This window comes from Lutjanus erythropterus, chromosome 5, assembly GCF_056507025.1.
Source record: "Lutjanus erythropterus isolate fLutEry1 chromosome 5, fLutEry1.hap2, whole genome shotgun sequence".
NCBI lineage: Eukaryota > Metazoa > Chordata > Actinopteri > Lutjaniformes > Lutjanidae > Lutjanus > Lutjanus erythropterus.
The window spans coordinates 18,422,863-18,443,447 of NC_139321.1; the positions used below are offsets into that span (position 1 = coordinate 18,422,863).

Here is a 20,585-nt window from a genome sequence, read left to right on the forward strand (position 1 = left end):
CTGCCACAGCAAACTTGGTGTGACATTTTGCATCTTGTAATGTGAGCCTGTCCTAAGAGGAGCTGACAGGAGCTGCAGGGTAGATGTATGGTAACTGCAGCAGAGAGAGAGATAGAGCACACACACTGTGGGGCCTGTGGGACCTCCACAGCACAAGAAAGTCTCTGTTCTGGGCTTTTCATCACCTCCTCTGACCCCTGTTACTACCTGGGAGGCTGGGTGGATCACAACAACATGCCCCTCCTGATTAAAACCGAGGAAAAATGACTTGATAAAGTGGCAACGGTGTAAAGACAAAATGCAGGCTTGAAAGCATTAAAGCCTCTGGCAACGTGGCTTTATGTGTTACAAATGCATGCATGACATCAAAGTTTAGTTTTCCATTATGCATCCACAAAGATCTGAGTGAAAACCTTGTTCAAGAAACATCATATTTTGCTGTATAGACCATTTCTCAAGGCTGTGTGGGTTGGCAGATCATGTTGGATTGACATCTCACTCAGCACTAAACAATGTATTCTTGTGGACCGCTGTGGACAGGGGCAGCAGCAAAATGGATTTTAGTCACTGAGGGCTGACCCCTGAAAGCGGAAGACTGAAATCAGTAGGCGCAGACCCCTTCGTCAACTGAGATTTTTCAAGTTGAGCAGTCTTTGTTTTTCATTTGTCAGTCGGTGTTAATTGGAACAGATAGGGGCTTACAATTATGCACAGGAGTAACATTTCAGTGAGGAAAGAAGGTGAAACAAGTGGTTGTTAAACAAGTTTCAACTCTTGTTTTTTTTTTTACCTGCGTCATTATACATGGAGCGATGCAACAACACAGCAGGCTGTAAACTTTACAAGCCAAGTCTTAAAATCACCACACACCACAAAACTAACTGTGATGGAAGCAGAGAAGAGTGATAGAAACAGAGTGCAGGTGACATGCTGTCAGCCCCCAGAACACCGGAGCGAGCAGGGCAGGTAACGCTTATTTCCTAGTGCTTGTTTCTGCCACAGGCTGAGATTACTACTCTATGTGTCTGACAACATTATGGAAAGGATCTCTACAGTAAGAGACCTTTTTTAAACCATAAGATACGTTAGTAAGTTGTTGTTGTTTTTTCAAAACAGAAAACAAAACAGTTGTTTTATTGTTCTCACCAAACTAACCAGATACCTTTTGTAAAACACCACTGTTGGCTTCATTTAAAATTGACAGAAACAAAATAAAACTCACCTAAATGGCTTGGTTTGTCCTTCCACTGTTCCAACAACCACCAACTCTAATTTGGTCGAAATAAATCCTTCATTCAGTGTGAAGGAGTGGAGTGTCCAGGACAGCAGCAGTCCAGAGGGGACACTCCATGGTACACTGATTTTATAACTGAACTATAACAGGATGCACACTTTTACCTTCTCTCTGTGTGAAAATCTGATATTTTCACACAGTCACAGATGACAAAGAAAAGCATTAAAAAGCCAGTCTTAACATACTAAAGTAGGCTAATATAAGAATTAAGTGTGTTGCACTGAATTGTCAAAAAATAATAAAACGTTGAATGTTCCTGTGTTACAGCCAAATCTGATACAACTGAAAAAAATCTTAATCAGAGACAGCCCTATAGCCTCTTAAAAATAATAATACTAATATTAGTTTAAGAATACATTATACTTAGAACATATTTATTGCTTGACTTTGCTGTTACAGAGCCCTTTCCAAAGGGAACTAAAGCTGCTGTATATGTTCTCTTAAAAGCCACCAGACTCCTCTGACAAAAACATTAATTTAGTCACTTAACCTCGGACGACACGAGAGCTGCTGATCCACCGCTGCCAGGATCACTTATTGTGTGACCTTGGTGTTTTAACACGTTAGTTCAGAACTAACGTTACTTGCCGTGGATCAGGGCAGCGCTAACCCAGCAACTCCCTACACTTAAACTGATACTGATTTCTGCAACGTAAATTTATCATTTGTGTCATATGATTCTGGAAAAATCAGCCTCAAGTCCCTGTTGTTGAGTTGACTTAGAGAAGCAAATTAAGCATAAGCAAAGAGGTTCTGTTGCAACCATTTGAGCGGGAGAACTCAGCAACTAATGAGTATTATTCTAAGATTGGCTGGTGGAATTAAGTGCATAATTTTCAGAATAAATGTCAAGTACGCCCAATCCAAACCTAATGCAGGAAAGTGAATAAACACTTATTTGGCAATACATCAAACTTGGATTAAAACTGATTTCTAATACTTTTCAGATGCTTACTATTATGCACGAGACCCTAAATGAGGGTATGGTAAAAGTCTATTTTATTTTGATCATACAATCATACAGAGTGCTATTGTAAAATCAAATTCATTTTTTGCATTTAAATTACATGGTAAGACGGCTATTGTGGACTTGAGCTTCCAGAAGCTTTAAAAACAAACACAACAGCTGGCGACAACTTGATTATCCTCTAATAACCGCTACATGATGTACATACTTAAAACAAACAAGCTATCAACAGCTTAAGCACTGGAAAGTGGAGTAGATACTGTGGCATTCAAAGTAGGACTGTGACAAAAATCACTTAATCCTTGGCCTGATGCTAGAAAATCCCTTATAAAGTGGTTAAGCATGCAAAGAGTCCTGCTATAGAGTGTGTCCCCTATTACTCCAGTCAAATGAGGAAAATGCAGCTCAGGTGAAATCGGAGAAATAATTTTAGCCACTCTGAAGCAATTTACAACAACAAGTCAGGCCTGACAATCTTCCATACACACTCAGAGCAGAGTGTTGAAAGCAGGGATGTCTGCCAGGCTGATTCTGGCGCTAAGCACAGCGCTAAGCCCCATTGACAAAGCCAGCTCAGAATCAGTGAAGCCTTGCAGAAGGAGTGTGACGCTGTGCCACTGTAGAGTAATGCTCTTGTAAGGGGCTCTACCTGCAGAGCCAAGGGTTCGCCTGTTTTATCCTCTTAAAATCACCAAACAGGATCAGTGAGCGCATCCCTCTCACCTTTCTCCTCCAGCTGTTCTAGTCAATGTCTCGCTGTCTGTCTGTCTGTCTGTCTGTCCGTCTGTCTGAGTCCGCTCATCCATGCCTTCCCAACAACCCTGTCTCTTCATCCTCTGTAACCCCCAGAGCCCCTCAACCTGCCACGCTAGAGCTGGCGGTCATCATCAACCGTGGACTTCTCCGGAATCAATAAAAGATGCTCCACCGCTGGGATGAATTTTATATTGCACCCGATGGAAGCAACCAAGCTCAAAAAACACTAATGTTCAATTATTGATGCGCACCCACACGCATCCATCCTCATAAAGAGCATTGTAATAATGAAACATTGAGGTGATATTGGGAGGTTTCTGCCTCTCTTACTGTACGTGTTCGCTTCAAGATGACTTATTTCTAAGATTTATTTAACCATTTATTTGTTTCAGACCCGTCTGTGTTTACGTTTTAAATAAAGTGAGATCATATCAAAGCTTTCCCACAGTGCTGTATAAGAGAGACTCCACCTCCACTAACGGCTAGCAATGGGAATTAATAAGCTTTTATTATTCCCATATTGATTTCTGATCAATTATCTGTGTGAGAAATAAAGTAGGACTACTCAGGTTTTCAGTATCATTGCAGTGGTTTTATTATTTGTGAGTCATTTTCCTCTCCTTGTGCAGCAGGCATGACAGGGTTTTTTGTTAGAAAAACATACCATTATTGATAAAAGGAACTGCTGAGCTTGGAGGCATACTTCTGATGGATCAGGCTATTTAAAACAGGTTCTTAACTGGAGCTGGCCATCGATTCCCATCCCTGCTGAATCCTTTTTTTCCCCCTTTTTTTTTAAATTGAGGCTGCAACCAACAATTATTTGACGATTACTGTCTTTGTTAATCCTTTCGTCTATGAGATATTGAATATAGTGGAAAAAATGCAATTCACGGTTTCTTAGAGTCGACAGTGACCTTCAATTTGCTTGTTTTGTCAAACCAACAGTTGAAAGATGTTAAAGTGAGTATGACAAAGAAAATAAATAAATAAATAAATAATCACATCTGAAAAGCTGGAATTAGAGAATGTTTTCCATTTGTGCTTGAAAACTGACTAATACAATTTATTGATAATCAAAACCTTTCTAAACAGTTTATACAGTTTTCATGTTGACTGACTGATTGATTGATCTATTAATTGTTTCAACTCTAAAAAAAAAAATCATGTTAATGCAAGAAGTAAATGCACAAAATGCAATGCAAATTTCATTCTGTCTGTTAATTTTGGTTGATGCTGGATAGTATTTACTGTGAATTTTTCAAAGCGCAGTAATCAACAATGTTTTTAATTATAATATATATAATAATAATAATAATATATATAATAATTTTTTCAGTTTCAGTTCCAGATATTTTTTTATTACTCTAGACCATACAAGGTGGTATGGAGTACAGACATAAAACAAAGCGACAATAAATTGGTAAACGACCAAAATAGATCCGTATCACAAAGTAGGTCATCAAAATAAAGGCAGGACGTTGCTCAAAAAGGCACCTAATTTACCTTGATTCATCTGTCTACAGTAATGATATAAGTTTAAACAGACGGATGGCTAAAAAAATATTTTGGCAGGTACCTCCATCTATACTCAACAATGTTTGAATTTTTACATTCAAACAAAAAATTATATTCATTCCCCTAAAGGACAAAACCCTTTATCCCGTTCCAGCCCTTTGCATCATCCTAGTATTATTATTGTTATTGTTATTATTGTTTAATATCAAAACTGGTAATTATTTCATCACCAAACATTATCATTCATCATTATATTCTCTCTTTTACCTCTCTTTCTGGTCTCCACCAACTCCTTAGAGAAATAAAAGAAACTGTCTGTCTGTCTACTGTTTGGTGCTGAGGAGGAAGTGTACAGCAGTGTACTATGAGTTGGAGTTTTTCACTGAAAACAGCAGCTGTGAAAATGACACTATACGAGCTGAGAGAGTGAACCAAAATATTAAAACAATGAAAATGAAGAGCTGCAACTCTCATAAAGCTCTGTAAAGCCGAGGGGAGCTGCAGATTCAGGTGATTATTCTCTGTAGGTCCATCACTATGAGCAACCCCTTTATCATTGTCACACTGTTTCATTTTGTCTGTCACTTTATACATTGTTATTATAAAAATATAGATTATAGCTGCTTTAACCGTCTGGGGAAAAGAGCAGATGTACTACTTCACAAAGTAAATACCACATCTTTAATGAGTGTGGCTATTGTTTTGGCTGTCATCTGCTACCTAACGTGATCATGAGACAAGATTTGTCAGGATCTAGGTGGCTTACCATCTCTGCTAAACAGTTTCCTGGGGGAACCCTGCGTGCTGTCTGATAAAAAAAAGATGTTTTTAGTGCAGAAACAATTAATCAATTAATCAATTTGTTAATGGGAAGAAATGTAATCAGGGACTATTTTGATAATTGATTATTTAAAGTAATTTTTCGAGCAAAATGCCCAATATTGGCTTGTTCTAGCTTCTCCAGTGTGAGGATTTGCTGTTTTATATCATTAAAAATTAATCTTTTTAATTTTGAAGACATTACCTTGGACTTTGGGAAACTGGGAGGGAATTTTTTTTTAGGGCTGCAACTAACTATAATTTTCATTGTATATTAATCTGCCAATTATTTTCACTTTCAATCAATTTATTGTTTGGTCTATAAAATGTCCAAAAAAATGTGAAAAATGCTTTGCAATGTACCAGCACTAAAAGTCTTTGAATTGCTTCTTTTAAATGACAAAGAAAAGAAGCAAATGTCCGTGATTTTGTTGCTTGTAGCAATTAATTGATTATCAAAACAGTTTGCAATTTATTTTCTTTCAATCGACTGATTAATTGATTGAGAAATCGTTACAGCTCTCCATCTTTTATTACTTTCGTAACTTTTACAGACAAAACAACTAATCAATTACTAAGAAAATGAATGAAATTATTCGTTGCAGCCATCACATTTCTATCCGGAAACTTCATGTGAAAAACTGGAGTTGTCTTCAAGATTCAAGGACAAGACGTCTGAATGTCTTAACACATTCACTCCAGCAGTTGTGACACTAAAAACAACTGGAGCGAGGCAGCGAGATACTATCTCTTGACAACTCCAGTACCAGGAGTGACCAACGACGCAGTCATCAAACATCTGTCAAGCAGTCAAGAAATATTGTGCCATAGAGTGTTATAAGATGGTGAGCCCAAGAAGACAGTCTGACAAATGTTAACAGTCTAACACTCCCAGAACTAACTGGCTGACAGGAGTGTGTGTGTGGGTGTGTGTGTGTGTGTGTGTGTGTGTGTGTGTGTGTGTGTGTGGGTGTGTGTGTGTGTGTGTGTCCATATGCAGTTCTATTTAAAAATGTGAGTCTTATTGTTTATTTCATTGATTTACTGTTATGCTTCATGTCTTTTATGTTTACTTAAATCGGACATGCGTTTGCATTTTTCTCTGCGGTGTTTTTTATGGAAATGCCTCTCCTTGCCCCGCCTGAAATAAAGAATGCCTCCATTAACATCACAAGAAATTGTTGCATTTTTATGAAATATATTATATTTATTGGGCCTCAAGGAAAACACAGCAAAAGCCACATATTTAATGAGTGAAGCAGTTGATTAAAATTGCTAAATTAATGCAGAAGAGATGCGTCAGGAATCAGGACCAGCTCTTATTCAGCTGAGCAGGTGATTGATTGATTCATTGATTGATCATCTTAAGTTTACTTTGCAGTAATTAATCAGACCTTATCCAGGCTGAAGTTAAATTGATACTCACCAATTGGACACAAGCTTTACAAGCTGAAGTTGATTTAAAGTTCATATTGACCAGCTGGACTTTTGCCATCGTTCAATGGCTGCGATCAGTTGGGGTGAGGAGGACAAACGCGTGATGAATACAACAAGTACGTTAACCTCCTTTGTTTTAATCAATTTGTTTCTTCAGACAGTCGTTATCCAGAAATAAAAAATCAGCTGAGCCAAAGGATCAAATTTAATGATCAAAGCTGTCTTATTTCAGGCCGATATGTACACTCAACAAAAATATAAACGCAACACTTTTGTTTTTGCTGCCATATTTCGGGAGTTAAAGAGAAAAATCTTCTATGCAGACAGAAGGATTTTTTGTTTTCAATTTGTGTTCACAAATTTGTTAAAAATCTGTGCTAGTTATCACTTCTCCTTTGCAAAGATAATCCAGCCACCTGACAGATGTGGCATACAGAGATGTTAATTAAACAGAATGATTATTGCATTTTGTAAGTGCGTAGAGTCAGCAAACACAAATCATCAAGCTGCACTTTTTCTGTTGATGTCACAGTAAGTAAAAAGGACACTCTTCCTGCCAAAACCTAACCAACCCAACCAATGAAGGCAACGAGTACAAGCCAATAAGAGGCAATCAGATCATAACTTGCTGTCTTGGGAAAAGATTGGGCCAGCAATCCAAATCACATACTTTTTCTTATTACTTTTAGTATGTACTGCAGCTGCTGTACATACTATTGCATGCAGTATGTATATGATTAGGACATACTACTGTATTTCCTCATAATATTCCACCTTGAACTTTGAACCTCTTGTTCATATACCCATTGCAAAGGATTGTGGGTCAGAATAGCCAGAAAAGCATGCTGGCTTGCATACTACAAACAACTGGATGTAGAAGGACATAAAAATGGCAGCAAAAGTTTTGTGTTTATATTTTTGTTAAGTGCAATTGCAATGACTGATTTGTTCTGCTTGATATTGTCATTTGACTTTGAACTGAGTCTGCTACTGACCTTTGTATCGACTACACATCCAAACTTTTATTATCATTCCTGATGAGTCGAGTGCCAGGCTTTGATCAGCATCTCAAGTTAATTTTGTCAATATCACACAGCTTTTCAAGTCTGCCATTTCTCATAACCGCCTCCTTTGTGCTTGTATTTTCCAGACTTCTGTAAAGAAATGTTGTCCTTCTGACCAACAGCATTTCTTTTTAAAAACCTGCATCACTCTTGCATATTTTCAAAGGCATTATGATTGAACCGTAGCGGGTCGTATTCCAATTGCCAACACTTTCTTCAACTTATTATGCAGTCAGGCACCCTTTAATTTACTTCTTCACTGTCTTAATATTAATAGCACTACCTTATATTAAAGGAATAGTTCAGATTATTTGAAGTGGATTTGTATGAGGTACTTATTGACAGTCAGTGTATGAACTACAGACGATGTCAGACACAATGCCCCCAGTTTGGAGAAGCAGATAGGAGTACCAGCACAGAAGCTACAGGTTGTATGATGCACTTATTACTAAAGGTGTTTTAGCCACTTAAAAAGGTCCACCTAAAAAATTAATACCAGTTAAAGCATATGCTATGTTTAGTTTTACCCTAACCACTTTACCTTGCTGTCTGACAGCCCTTTCCAGCAGGAAACAGTTGTTATATAAGCCAAATATCACTCCACCCAAACCAACTAAACCTCACAGATGAAATCAGAAACTTTTTCTCACAGAACATGGGAGGTGCTGGCCTACTGCTGCCTCGATGTGTTAGTTTCTTTGTGTTATGTGTGACCTCCATGTTTTAAAAGGTTAGTTCAGATTCTGTGAAGTCACACAATAACACAAACAAACTAACAGACGGAGGCAGCTGTGATCCAGCAACCTCCATGTTCTGCAAGGTAAAATTAATGATTTTGCCTGTGGAGCTTGGTTTGGAGAGAGTGATGTTTGGCTGATTTAACAGCGGTTTCCTGTCAGAAAAAGCTGTCTGACGGAAAAGAAAAGCAGTGACAATATTCTAAATATAGTGTGCAATTAAACTGATTTAGATTTTTATTTTTTTTAGGTGGTCAAGTGGCTAAAATACCTTTTGTTGCTGACCCTGTCCACAGCAGTATATTGCTTAGCATCCATGCTGGTGCCCCTCTCTGCTTCTCCAAACTGGGGGCGTACTCACCAGCATCTACAGTAGATAATACACTGACTATGGATAAGTACATCATACAACCCTATATCAAATATTCCAAACTATCCCTTTATATTATGCACCTTTTCAAAATTCCCATTCATTCTTTATGTTGTTTATTAATTTATGTTCTCCCTGTCACTGTCACAAACGGCCAGCTGGGAAGAGGTGGGGGTTGATTCACAGATTGAGCTGTAATACTATTGCTACCATCTTACCCAGTTTAAGAATTTGTACTGCATTTGTTTTAGACTTTGAAAGGAAAAGAAAAACTTCCGTCACAATGATGCCACACTGACTTTTATCCCTGCCTGTCTGTCAGCAAACTGCTATCCATCCCATCATCCTTCAATTCAGGCTTTCTTTCTAAGTTTCTTATCTTAGGAGAAGTTACAGTACAGTCTGCAGACTCTCTCCATCTCTCTCATCCTGTCTGTCACCTGCGGGCCAGGAAAACTATTGGCTCTAATCTTGTATCTCTCAGCTGTTGCCACGGTGAGTGCGTTTCCAGTGCCAACCAACAGTTTTATCTCTGACCTGCAGAGGAAAACCTGGGAGACCCTATCTTATGCACACATGATAGGACACCTGCACACAAAACACACGCAAAAGTACACCACTCATGCACCACCTCCCTGCCAGACCATCGCACGGCACACACACATTCACAAGAACCAGCTTTATGTGTGTGTGTGTGCTGCTTTTATTTCTGGCACAAGCAGGTGCAGCTATGCACAGGTGCACACATGCATGCAGACATACATGTATGTCGTCCTGTCAATACGTCCAAACTCATGTGCGAAGGTAAGAGAGACACACACACACACACACACACACACAGACTCACACACACACAGACACACAGACTCTCAGCGAGCAGAAATGGTGAAGATGACAAGTGGTTCAGCTCTAAAGACTGAGATAGGACCAGAATATTCTTTATCACTCGACGGTGCACGGCTTAATTTTAGGGACAGTTTTTTATAGTCTAGTCTGAAAGATTTATCAGTCGACTCTGCCACTGGATTTACTCTCACACACAGAGTTAGCGTCTCTGGAAAAAAGGAACATTACAAAAAAATATTGAAGAACTTATAAGTCCAATTTTAAAATCTTTTCCAATAAAATCCAAATTCTATGTGGAGAAAAAGGTAGGCAAAAATAAATGGCATTTAATGTCAAACACGATAAACACAACGACAGCAGCTGAGAGTAAGTGCTGGAATGGAAATGAGGAATAAAACTTTTGCGAGTGAAAATGCAGCTCAGTAGAGCTAAGCAAATTTGCATTTAATCAATTTGAAAAAAGGTTTTAATGCAAAGTTAGTTGCCGAGACGTCGTATCCACACACACACACACACTCACACACATACACACACTCCAAGAACTCATCACTCCAACGACATTTCATTGTGCAATCCATCTTAATCAGCTAGCCCATCAGAGACAATATATCCTCCCCTCCATCTCTCTCTCCTTCTCCGGACGGAGTGATTGAGGGGTGTAAAGAGGAGGATGTTTCTGCCCACCGTCTCCTCCCCCCCATATTCTCCCACCCCCTCCTCCTCCTCCTCCTCACCAGGACGGCTCTTAAGTGCTTGTGGGTTTTTATGTTTGTAGTGTTTTATAGGAGTGGGCAGGAGCCAGGGGCTGTAAAAGTGTGGAAGGAAGGAGGGAGGGGGGTGGAGGAGGAGGAGGAGGAGGAGAAGAGGAGGAGAAGGAGGAGGAGAAGTGGAGAGTTACTGTAAATTCAATCTTTATTGAGAGCGACAAAACGACAAACAGCACCCACCCAGCCTCCCCGCAACGCCCTGCCTACCTGATCAATCAGTGTTGGCCAGGGATGTGACAATATATCAAATATCACAAACAAAAAGGTCTCGACACTGTGATCATCTCTACCGTGATATTATAGACTATTATTTTATGTTATTATCTTTATTTTATTTTTAAAAAATGACTGTTACTGGCTGCCCGATTGTTTTTGTTTTGTAGTTGTAGAGACATAATTCAAACATTCATTGCAGATATATTTTGTTAAACTTTTTTTTGTTGAACTTTTCTAATTTGTCAATTTTGGAGGCCTGTTCCTTCTGCCCTAGCCACAAAATATAGCTTGAAAAGTAAAATTATCTAAATAAAACCCTCCTCTTTCATTTCACTGTGGCTGGGAAAATGTAAACGCAGGCTTGTTTCATCGGATTTCACGGAGAATGGTGGCAACCATTAAGAATAACTACATCAAAACAGTCTCACTGATCTCCTTTGCTTATGTAGGTCGTTTAGATATCAGTATTAAGTTGAGACTGTTTTATAATATTTTATTAACTTCTTGTAGTTGCTTTAAAGAAGGAAAGCAGAAGCACTTTAAGTTAAAAGGAAAAACAAATTTTATACAAACATGAATGTTATACAAGTCTTCATTTTTCTTTGTTTTTAATATTACGATAAATATCTTGTTATGGACTTTTTATTGCAGTATTATTGAGTTTTTGCCTGCTGTTGGCTGAGGGAAGGAGAGAAGGAAAGAAGGAAGTGGGGCAGCGCAACTAATTGCCGTATTATCAAAACCGAAATATGTCCAAGTGCAATATCCAAATCACAGAAGCTGCCATTTTTTATTTTTATTTTTTGATTAAGGAAAAATATGTGACAAAACAGCAATATAATGAAGCACTGTTGTGCTGCAGAGATGCCCTGGCCTACAAATCTTGTTCTCCAGATGTAAGAAAACATGTTTGGTACAGAGCCCCAACAAATGTCACATTATCATGATTTTAATTTTTTTTTTCAGTGAAAATGAAAATTGCTATGCAAAAATGCTAATTTTCTTCACCAACTCTATATTATGCCATAGAGGTTCTTCTGGCACGACCTCATGACATTACAACAAAACTTTGAGGATTTACCTCCCCATGGATCTGCAGATTTACCTTATTGGGGAATCTTGCAACCACTAGCGCACATTTAAGAAACTTCGAAAAAAAGTGTTTTTATAAATAGCTTTCTGCATTGCCAGGACATACATAGCAACAATATGGAAGTCTGATTCCCAGCTCCCCACAGCTAGATGGCAACTGGAAATGAACAGCTGTTTATTTAACCTTTATGGACACCCTGCCAACACCTACATCAGATCTGATATAAAAATGACACCATAATGTAAACACCATTAGTCATCTAAACAAGCTAAGATCTTTAATATTGTCTCTTCTTATATTGTGTTGTATTTATTTATATAACAAATTATTTTTTCTTTTCTTTCTTTTTAATTTTAATTTGACCACTCTAATACCCACCCCTTTTGAGTAAGGTCCTCTCTCAGTTTGTATGTGGGTGGGACGGGGGTGGATTTGGAACCATGTTTGTGTGAGTGTATGTGTGCATTTTGCATGTTGTGTTAAAGAAGCAGTTCACCCCAAAATCAAAAATACATATTTTTCCTCTTGCCTGTAGTTCTATTTCTCCATCTAGATTGTTTTGGTGTAAATCGCCAAGTTCCTGAGATATTGACCGTAGAGACATCTGCCTTTTCTTGAAGGTTATAGAACTGATTATGGATTATGGGGCTCGGCTTCAGGTGCTAAAAGCACAAAAGAAATAACATGTGAAAAACTCAACAGCACTGACCACCACCAGACGAGTGTCATCTAGTTTCTTTATATTCAAGAGAAGGCAGACATCTCTACAGCCAATATCTCCAAAACTTAAAAACTCACACCAAAACTATCTAGATGGAGAAATAGCACTACAGGCAAAATAGAGTTTTGATTTGGGGGTGAACTGTCCCTTTAAGTCTGAAATTTGAAAAAATTGTGAATTATATCACAATCACAGTATCTGTCAAAATATTCCCAATATCCTTTTTTTTACCATATCGTGCAGCCCTCAACAGAGGGAAGGAAGCAAGAAGGCAAGGAAGGAAGGAAGGAAGGATGGAGCAGCATATTACTTCCACCTGTTAACTCAGTGGTCTTCAGCACTGTGTCGGTATCTGTAGGCTATGTATCCACACATAAAAGTTTGTGTGCGTCTCTTCATGTGTGTGTTTTTGTGTGTCTGCAGTCGACTGCTAACTGCCAGCGAGGCCTGGAAGCCCCCCTCCCAACCTGCCTACCAGCCTGCCAGTATAGCGTATAATTGGCCACAGTTGGCTTCAATTGAATGTTTGCTGTGTTAGAGGCTAAATGATTCTTCAAGGCCTTTCAGAGCAGCCAGAAAAAAACCACAACACTCCCCTCCACATGTCAAAAACCACAGGCCCCGCTCTGGCGGCTATCTAACGCTGATGCTCTGCTGTTAGATCTGCAACAGGAGAATAATTTGGCCCGCAATTTTCCAAATGAGCGTAACTAACTGTCTGTTTTATAATTGTTCTCTCTTGTCCCTCGATGTCTGCTTTGCTCGCTGCTCTCTTTTATTTTAACGTCATATCTCTTTAAGTGCGGCTGACATCACTCAAAGCCTCTTAGTCAATCAGTTACTCATCCAATGAAAAGGTCAGCCGCTTAGTCGACAAAATGACCACAGAGACGGTCAGCTGGCCAGCCAATCAGCCGGTCCGGAAAAGGATGATCGGACTCTGCTTCCCAAAACCCCTGTGTGGGTATCCTGTACCTGCTTGTTGCCATGGCAATGCAGACTTAAATACTAGCCTGTGTCCCTCTTCCCTGCCTCTCTTTTATTCTCTTCTTTTCACTCCTCCAGACTCTCCCCTCGCTTTTTGTCAGCCGGCGTGCTGACTCCCTCTCATGCTGCCGTCTCTCAGTCATGTTTCCTCTGGCGCTGTTGTGTTCTTCAGCCTCCCTCCCTCACCTTGCCTCGTCCTCTCCGCTAAATGACACTTTACTAGCTGTTTCCTCTTGTTAATTCCACACTACTTTGCATCGTGCGACTCTGTAAAAGCTCTTGTAAAACACGCACCCCAACGCAAAGTCCCCTCTATAGACGCACAGAGACATATTACAATTACTTGCTGTATACACACATATAATTACTTAAATATTTGTGGGCAGATGCATGCGTGAATGCAAGCACGCACACACACACACACACACACACACACACACAAGCAATAATGCCATAAATGAGAGTCAACGATGAACATATTCACTGGGTGCTGGCACAGCTTACACCTGCTGACAGTCAGCTGCCAATAAAGATCTATCATTTTCTGCTAAAGCCTCATCATCAAGCATCATTTAGGCGTGCTGGCCTGCCTCACTCTCCCCTGATGCACCGTCTGTGCCAAAACACCGATTAAATTTCCCCCAAATGCCCAAACAGTGGGGGAAAGTCTTTAGTGAATGAACTGGCTTTGGGCTCCATCTAATGGTCACTAGAGAGAATCCTTGTTCGCGCTGGAAACAACAACTGATGGTACGTCTGTCTTCAAATGTTGCAAAAAAATAAGACAATTTGTATAACCATCATATGACTTACGTCATTCAAATTCAGATCAACTTTATTATCCTGCACGGGGAAACTCATTTGGTCCAGTGCTCCAGACTGACACCATAAAAATCCAGACAGACACCATAGAATCCACAGTAAAAATAATGACAAACACAATAGGACGACAACCTAATCATAATAAAAGACATTTGAACCCACAGAGACAGAATAAACAACAAACAGTAAAGTCAATCCAAAGCAGTACAGACAAATTAGACAAAGAAGTGCCAAAGTGCAAGAAGCCAGCTAAGAGATTAAGCAATGCAAGGAATAAAAGAGCTCTTATATCTATTTGTTTTGAGTTTTTTCTTTAGAAAGCTCTTACTTGTGTCACGTTGCTGCTGTAACTTAGTTTGGATTGAAGTGCTAAGTTTTTAACAAAATCGCAATATGGCCAAGTGCGGCCAAATTGCAGTTTTCTGAAAAAGGAAAAATATGTGAGAAAACAGTTATAATGAAGCACTGTAGTGCTGCACAGATGCCGTGGCCTAAAAATCTTTGTTCTCCAGATGAAAGAAAACATGTTTGTTTGGTACAGACCCCATCAAATATCACATACTCATGATTTTAATAGTTGTTTTGCAATGCATAAATGATTATTCCTGGTAATCATATCACAATCTCCATTTCAATCAAAATAATCGCAATATGACTTTTTACCATAGCATGCAGCCCTACTTGATTGATTTATTTTTGCTGCCTGGCTTGGTCTTTTGCACATGTTACTGAACGCACAGACAAGACCAAAGGAAATAACACTCTGCAGTACTGATGTGTAAGACATTCGTAAAACCAACCAGTTTACATTAAAATGGTTAAGTTTGCATGAAAAATACATTTTCTGTTGCGGTATATTGATTTTTGAAGTGGCACAGTCTTCAGTTTATTGTCTCTTTCTGTTCCTAGATATTTGTATACGAGAATGATTCCACTGTTTCGCTGTTGATTTTTGAAACAGGCAGTGCAGTTTTGTTCTTTCTAAAATCAATTAATATCTCTTTTATGAACAAAGCTGATCCACTAAGGCACCAAGAGAAGGATGAATGTATTAAGTTAGATTAATACAGTAAATCCCTTGATATTACTAACTTTTTATGAGATTTAGTATCAGCCTTTTCTATTTATTCTCCTCAGTTAGGATGGCTGAGATTACAATGCCAAATGTGGAAACCAAATAAAACCATGCTTAGCTGTGTCCTGATAGCTGATTCTTCCTAGTTGTTGACCATTTTCCATCTTCACAAAACACCACCAGATTAGATCAAAGAGTTGATACCGGACTTGAAAGATCGCATTAGTTTAACTGTGATGTTTTTTTTTCATAGTTCTCTTTCAAAGCAGTCCATCCATAATCTCTTTAGTTCTCAGACATCAGATAAACGCTTGCTCTGCTTTCAGGTTGCTTTGCCTCCTTTTGAAGTTTCCAGGGAGACAGTCACCAATCCTGCTGATTTTAAACCCTTTTGTAATTCTTGTGTTCACATGCTCTGTATGTACACTACTTTAAAGAAAACTTCACAGTACAAACATGTCAGGAAACATACAAACGCCTGTAGCTGTCCCTCCCACACACTGAGAAAACACCATAATACCATAATCACAGCACAAAGCCGCCCGCACAGGTGTTTTGTGCTAAATATATGTACAGTATATGCACTTCGATGTACAAACAGACTGGAGGCTGCACTCACTTTAACATCCAGGTTTAAAATCCATAATCCTTCCTTTTATTTCCAACTGTTTGGATTTCTTCTTCACATTGTTCTTGTGCATTTGTTTCTTTTTTTCCTGCTGATTACTTTTGTTGCAAATACAGTGGAAACACACTGAAATAAAATTAGGTTTTATCTCGGTTTTCATCTGAATTTTAGCATGTGTGAAAATACATCATACCTGCATTGACAATTGCGTCTATTTCCAGCTTGGTGATGTCACCGCTGTAGACGGAAATCTTCTGGTCCAACTTTTCATTCCTCTTGTAGTGAGGTTGCCCAGAACCACCTGATAATGAGACACACACAGAGAACATTCAGTCTCAGGATCAGTTTTATTTACATGGTCTCAGTGGTTTGCTCCTCTACTTTATATTGAAATAATAAAATCAACAAAACAGTTCATGATTATGGGTCTGCAGTGTTAAAGAGGACATGTTAGTAGGGATCGGAAAAATGGCTAAAATCTTCTCACAGTATATGTAATTTTATATCACGGTAGCACTTAATATCACAACACAGTAATAGTTCTGTGAAGTCAATAAAGAAAAGGTTAAATTAAGGTTGGATTTTCTAAATCCAAACCATGTCTACGCAACAGAAGAACAGAAGAACAAGTTCTTTTCCCTTGTCTTGATTTGAGTGGGATGCCTTCTGCTCTGTATTTCAAGTTCACTCTCCTCCTGATTTTCTTGTCACTCTCCTCGTCTACAGAAGTTGGCTAAAGGTGCATTACCGCCATCGACGGTCACTCTCATGTCACATCAGAACGTGGTAAGAAGTCCTGCTGCCCAAATCTCATTACCTTGAAAGGCGAGTGGATTTGAAAGGTCATATGAGAATCCAGCCCCGATTTCCTACATAGCCTGCCACAAATACATAGAGACACAAAGGAATAACTCCCTTAGAGGACATGGTATTGTCAAATCGCTACTGGACACATTTCTACCGTTGCATGGTAATATAACCCTATATTTTAGGTTTTCAGGTATTCCTGAAATAGTTGTCATCACAGTAGCTCGATTGTTCTTAAGTATTATGCATTGCTGCTGTAATAAATTATAATATTAAAAAGTGAAAAGACTTGATACGTCATATAGCTTGGTATATTCTTTTATAAATTCAGGTGAGAAACTAAGATATGAAACTATTCAACTGGCTTTCTTTGTTCACTATTTTGAAAAGGGGAAAGCCACACATGAAGCGTCAATGATTTTCTTTTATCTCTGGTGATGTAGTCTTTTTCAAGAAAATTATGTTCCCCGGCAATATTTTTAATCCAGACTACAGTTAGTATTTATTATTCATTTATTTCATTACTGATTCCAGTATAGAAGGCTAAAAAGCATGTGTACCAGACTGAGCCAACTAAATTGCTCCATAACATTTGACTAATGCAGCCTTTAAACTGAGGTATTGGACAAACAAACTGAGATACAATGTACCTCGTCCATACATTTTACCCTTTATAAGTGTAATAAAATGTAATTGTTTGCATGTATTTCAATGTCAAATACAGGGCAAAGGGCTTCATTATAGATTAGAAGGACAGAAACAAAATGAGGACAATTGAAAGCACTTTGCTTGGAAACTAATGACAATATTTCTTGATGATGAGTGATAAGTAATTAACATCTAATTAAGGTTTTCACCACATGTTCGCAATGATATAATATCTGTTAATTATAATATCAAAAATACTCAGGTTATTTAATTAACATCTAATTAAGGTTTTCACCACATGTTCGCAATGATATAATATCTGTTAATTATAATATCGAAAATACTCAGGTTATTTAATTAACATCTAATTAAGGTTTTCACCACATGTTCGCAATGATATAATATCCATTAATTATAGTATCAAAAATACTCAGGTTATTTTAAAAAATGATCTAAGTGGTTATTCAAGACCTCAGTTGATTCTCTATTATCCTGTCTGGAATTTATTTATCATTTTTATCATATTGTATCATTTTTTAAGACTAGTTTTATATCAAAGTTAAAAATTCTGGCATTATGATAACTTATGATAACTAATTTCAGTATGTTCACCTTCTTCTTTGTGTGTATTTGTGTGCATCAGAAACATACTGTATATCATATGTGAACATATTAGATTTTGCACAAGGTGCTTCGAGTTTAGTTCATAATTTGGAAACGCTTTTCGTGTGCAATTTATTTGATGTAATGTGGCCAAATACCTGATAACGCGGGCAAAAGTATTCATGTCTTTGCATCCCTTCCAGAAAGTCTCACCACCACCACCACCACCACCACCCCTCCTGCCCAGCCCACAGTGACTTTGATTGATGCTGGGTGTCTGACCTGCAGTGGGAGTCCACACTGGGATGTCGTCCAGTGGCACAGAGCTAGAGGTCCTGTAGTACTGACGCCTGTCCTTCACCGACAGAGACAGCAAGAACTCTGAGAGAGAGAATGGAGACAGAGGACAGGCAGTAAATAATCCGTTAGCTTGATATAAAATAAACACTTTGTTAAATAGTTACTTATATTACGGAACAGAGAAATGTGGGACTTTTGACAAACCACACTGAAAAAGTGCTTGAGGAAAAATACGACAATCTACAGTAAAAAAGTAAAATTCCTAATATATTCCTATGGTAAAGAAATCACAACAATTCTTATTTTCAAGTGATCATACACTAATGACACCAAGATTTAAATCCTTTTAAATTTTACACACTGGACCTTGGATTCAACAAAACACTTTTAGTCAAGTCAGTTGATTATCATTTCTGAATTACTGCATGACTCATTTACTAAGTATAATGAACTCTATTTGCTAGTCGCACCTTCTCAAACTCAATAATGTGCTTGCTTTTCCTGATTTGACTTTATTCTCAACAAATATATGTTGTATTTCAAATCTGTGGATCAATTAAACATAATAAGACACAATTCGGGGCTGGATAATTGATCATTGATTAAAATAATCAATTGTTGCAGCCCAAATGAGTGCATATCATCCCTACACCAACTTAGACTGTGTTTTTTGTATATTGTGTCTATTTACAGTATATCATGAGCTCATAGTGTAGGCCAGACCTATTCAAATAGCACCCATGGGCAGAATCCAGCCATTTAATGACCTCAGTCCCTCCCTTTAATCATTTATAATATATGATAAACAGGAAAATAACTTCTTCAAATCAGAGAGTAATTATTCCATTTATTGATTATTTCTGTTCAGACATACTTAATTAAAAAGTTTTAACTCAGGGTGAATGAAAAAAGAAGTTAAATGCAACACTGTGTTTATTAAAACAACAAGATATACTTCTAATCTAAGATTACCAATTTTTTCCCTGTACTTTTGTGCATGTTTTTTTTTCCAAATGAGAGAACTGAAAATGCAACGATTACACATTTAAATTCCTAACTTTACAGGTCAGTCAGAAAATGTCCAGACCTTTAGCACTTTACTCTGTTTCAAATCTGGCCCTTCTAAATAAGTAATTGATGTAGGCCTACTAACTCTATCTTAATATTACAGAGGGCAAACTCACTCATTTAAATCTCTTAAGTCTAACATGTTTTTATGGAGTAACTGTTGTGATCATTGTTTGGTATCATCATCCTCCATTTTAAAAGCATGGAGTCTGTAGTTTAGCTTTGTGACAACTGGCAGGTAGAGCACATCTATCAGCCAGTGTGTCACAACTGGACAGGTGTTTTTTGGTCATGTGACAGTGCAGGATAGCTGTTTTAACATTAAATCAAAATCCTCTCCTCCGTGGATGATCAGTCTCACCCTTGGTCTGCTTCCAGTCTCCCTCAGCGGAGTCCAGGTTCACTTTGAGGGCCATGGCGGTCAGGGTTCCGGTGTGGAGCGACTGGACCAGCGCGGCTGTGCTCACTCCGAGGGCGGCACCGAGGGCGACTTTATCCAGCCAGCCTCTCCTCCCCCTGGGCGAGGAGGAACCGTTCACCTGGCTAGACTTCCGAAGTGCTGCTGTGGCCGTCGATGTGGAAAACTTCTCAGCTCGGAGGGAACCGTTAATATGGCTGCGGACAGCACTTGTTGCTGGCTTGGCTCCCAGCTGGGGGCTCCCACAAGTTAAAATATGTTTGAACTTGACACCGACTCCCTGGAAGTTAGCGCGGGTACGGGACAGAGGGCCGGTGCACAGAGGGGCTCTGATATATGAAAATAGAGCTGACATTTGCAGTGCCATGACTGAATGGGGGACAAACGGTTCGTGTTGCTTCGGCGTCAGTTTCAGCCACAGACTCCGCGGTTACGTTTCGTTTTCGGTAGACACACACACCTACTAATGATCAGTGTTCTCGTGTGCCATTTTTGTTTTGGACGTTAACGTGTGGAATGTACCATTTACAAGGGGTGTTGTGTGCCTCTTGCTAAACAATAAACTTTAGAAAGTGTCAGTAAGCATTAATTTGGTGTCCAGTGCCGGCATTTAACGCTTAATTA

At 38.7% G+C, this 20,585-nt stretch overlaps 1 protein-coding gene across 2 annotated transcripts in view; it reads right to left on the minus strand.

Moving 5' to 3' along the window:
* macrod1 (mono-ADP ribosylhydrolase 1) overlaps positions 1 to 20,462 on the minus strand; it is a 173,817-nt gene extending 153,355 nt beyond the window's left edge. Inside the window, exons 1-3 of one of the 2 annotated variants that reach the window (XM_084718996.1) lie at positions 19,905 to 20,462; positions 18,458 to 18,556; positions 16,311 to 16,418 (exon numbers count right to left, since the gene is read on the minus strand). In XM_084718996.1, coding sequence (XP_084575122.1) covers positions 16,311 to 16,418; positions 18,458 to 18,556; positions 19,905 to 20,328 — 631 coding nt within the window. In that variant the 5' untranslated portion in view covers positions 20,329 to 20,462. The remainder of the gene's footprint in view (positions 1 to 16,310; positions 16,419 to 18,457; positions 18,557 to 19,904) is intronic. The other variant, XM_084718997.1, reaches the window with a different exon arrangement.
* Positions 20,463 to 20,585: the final 123 nt, after the last annotated feature.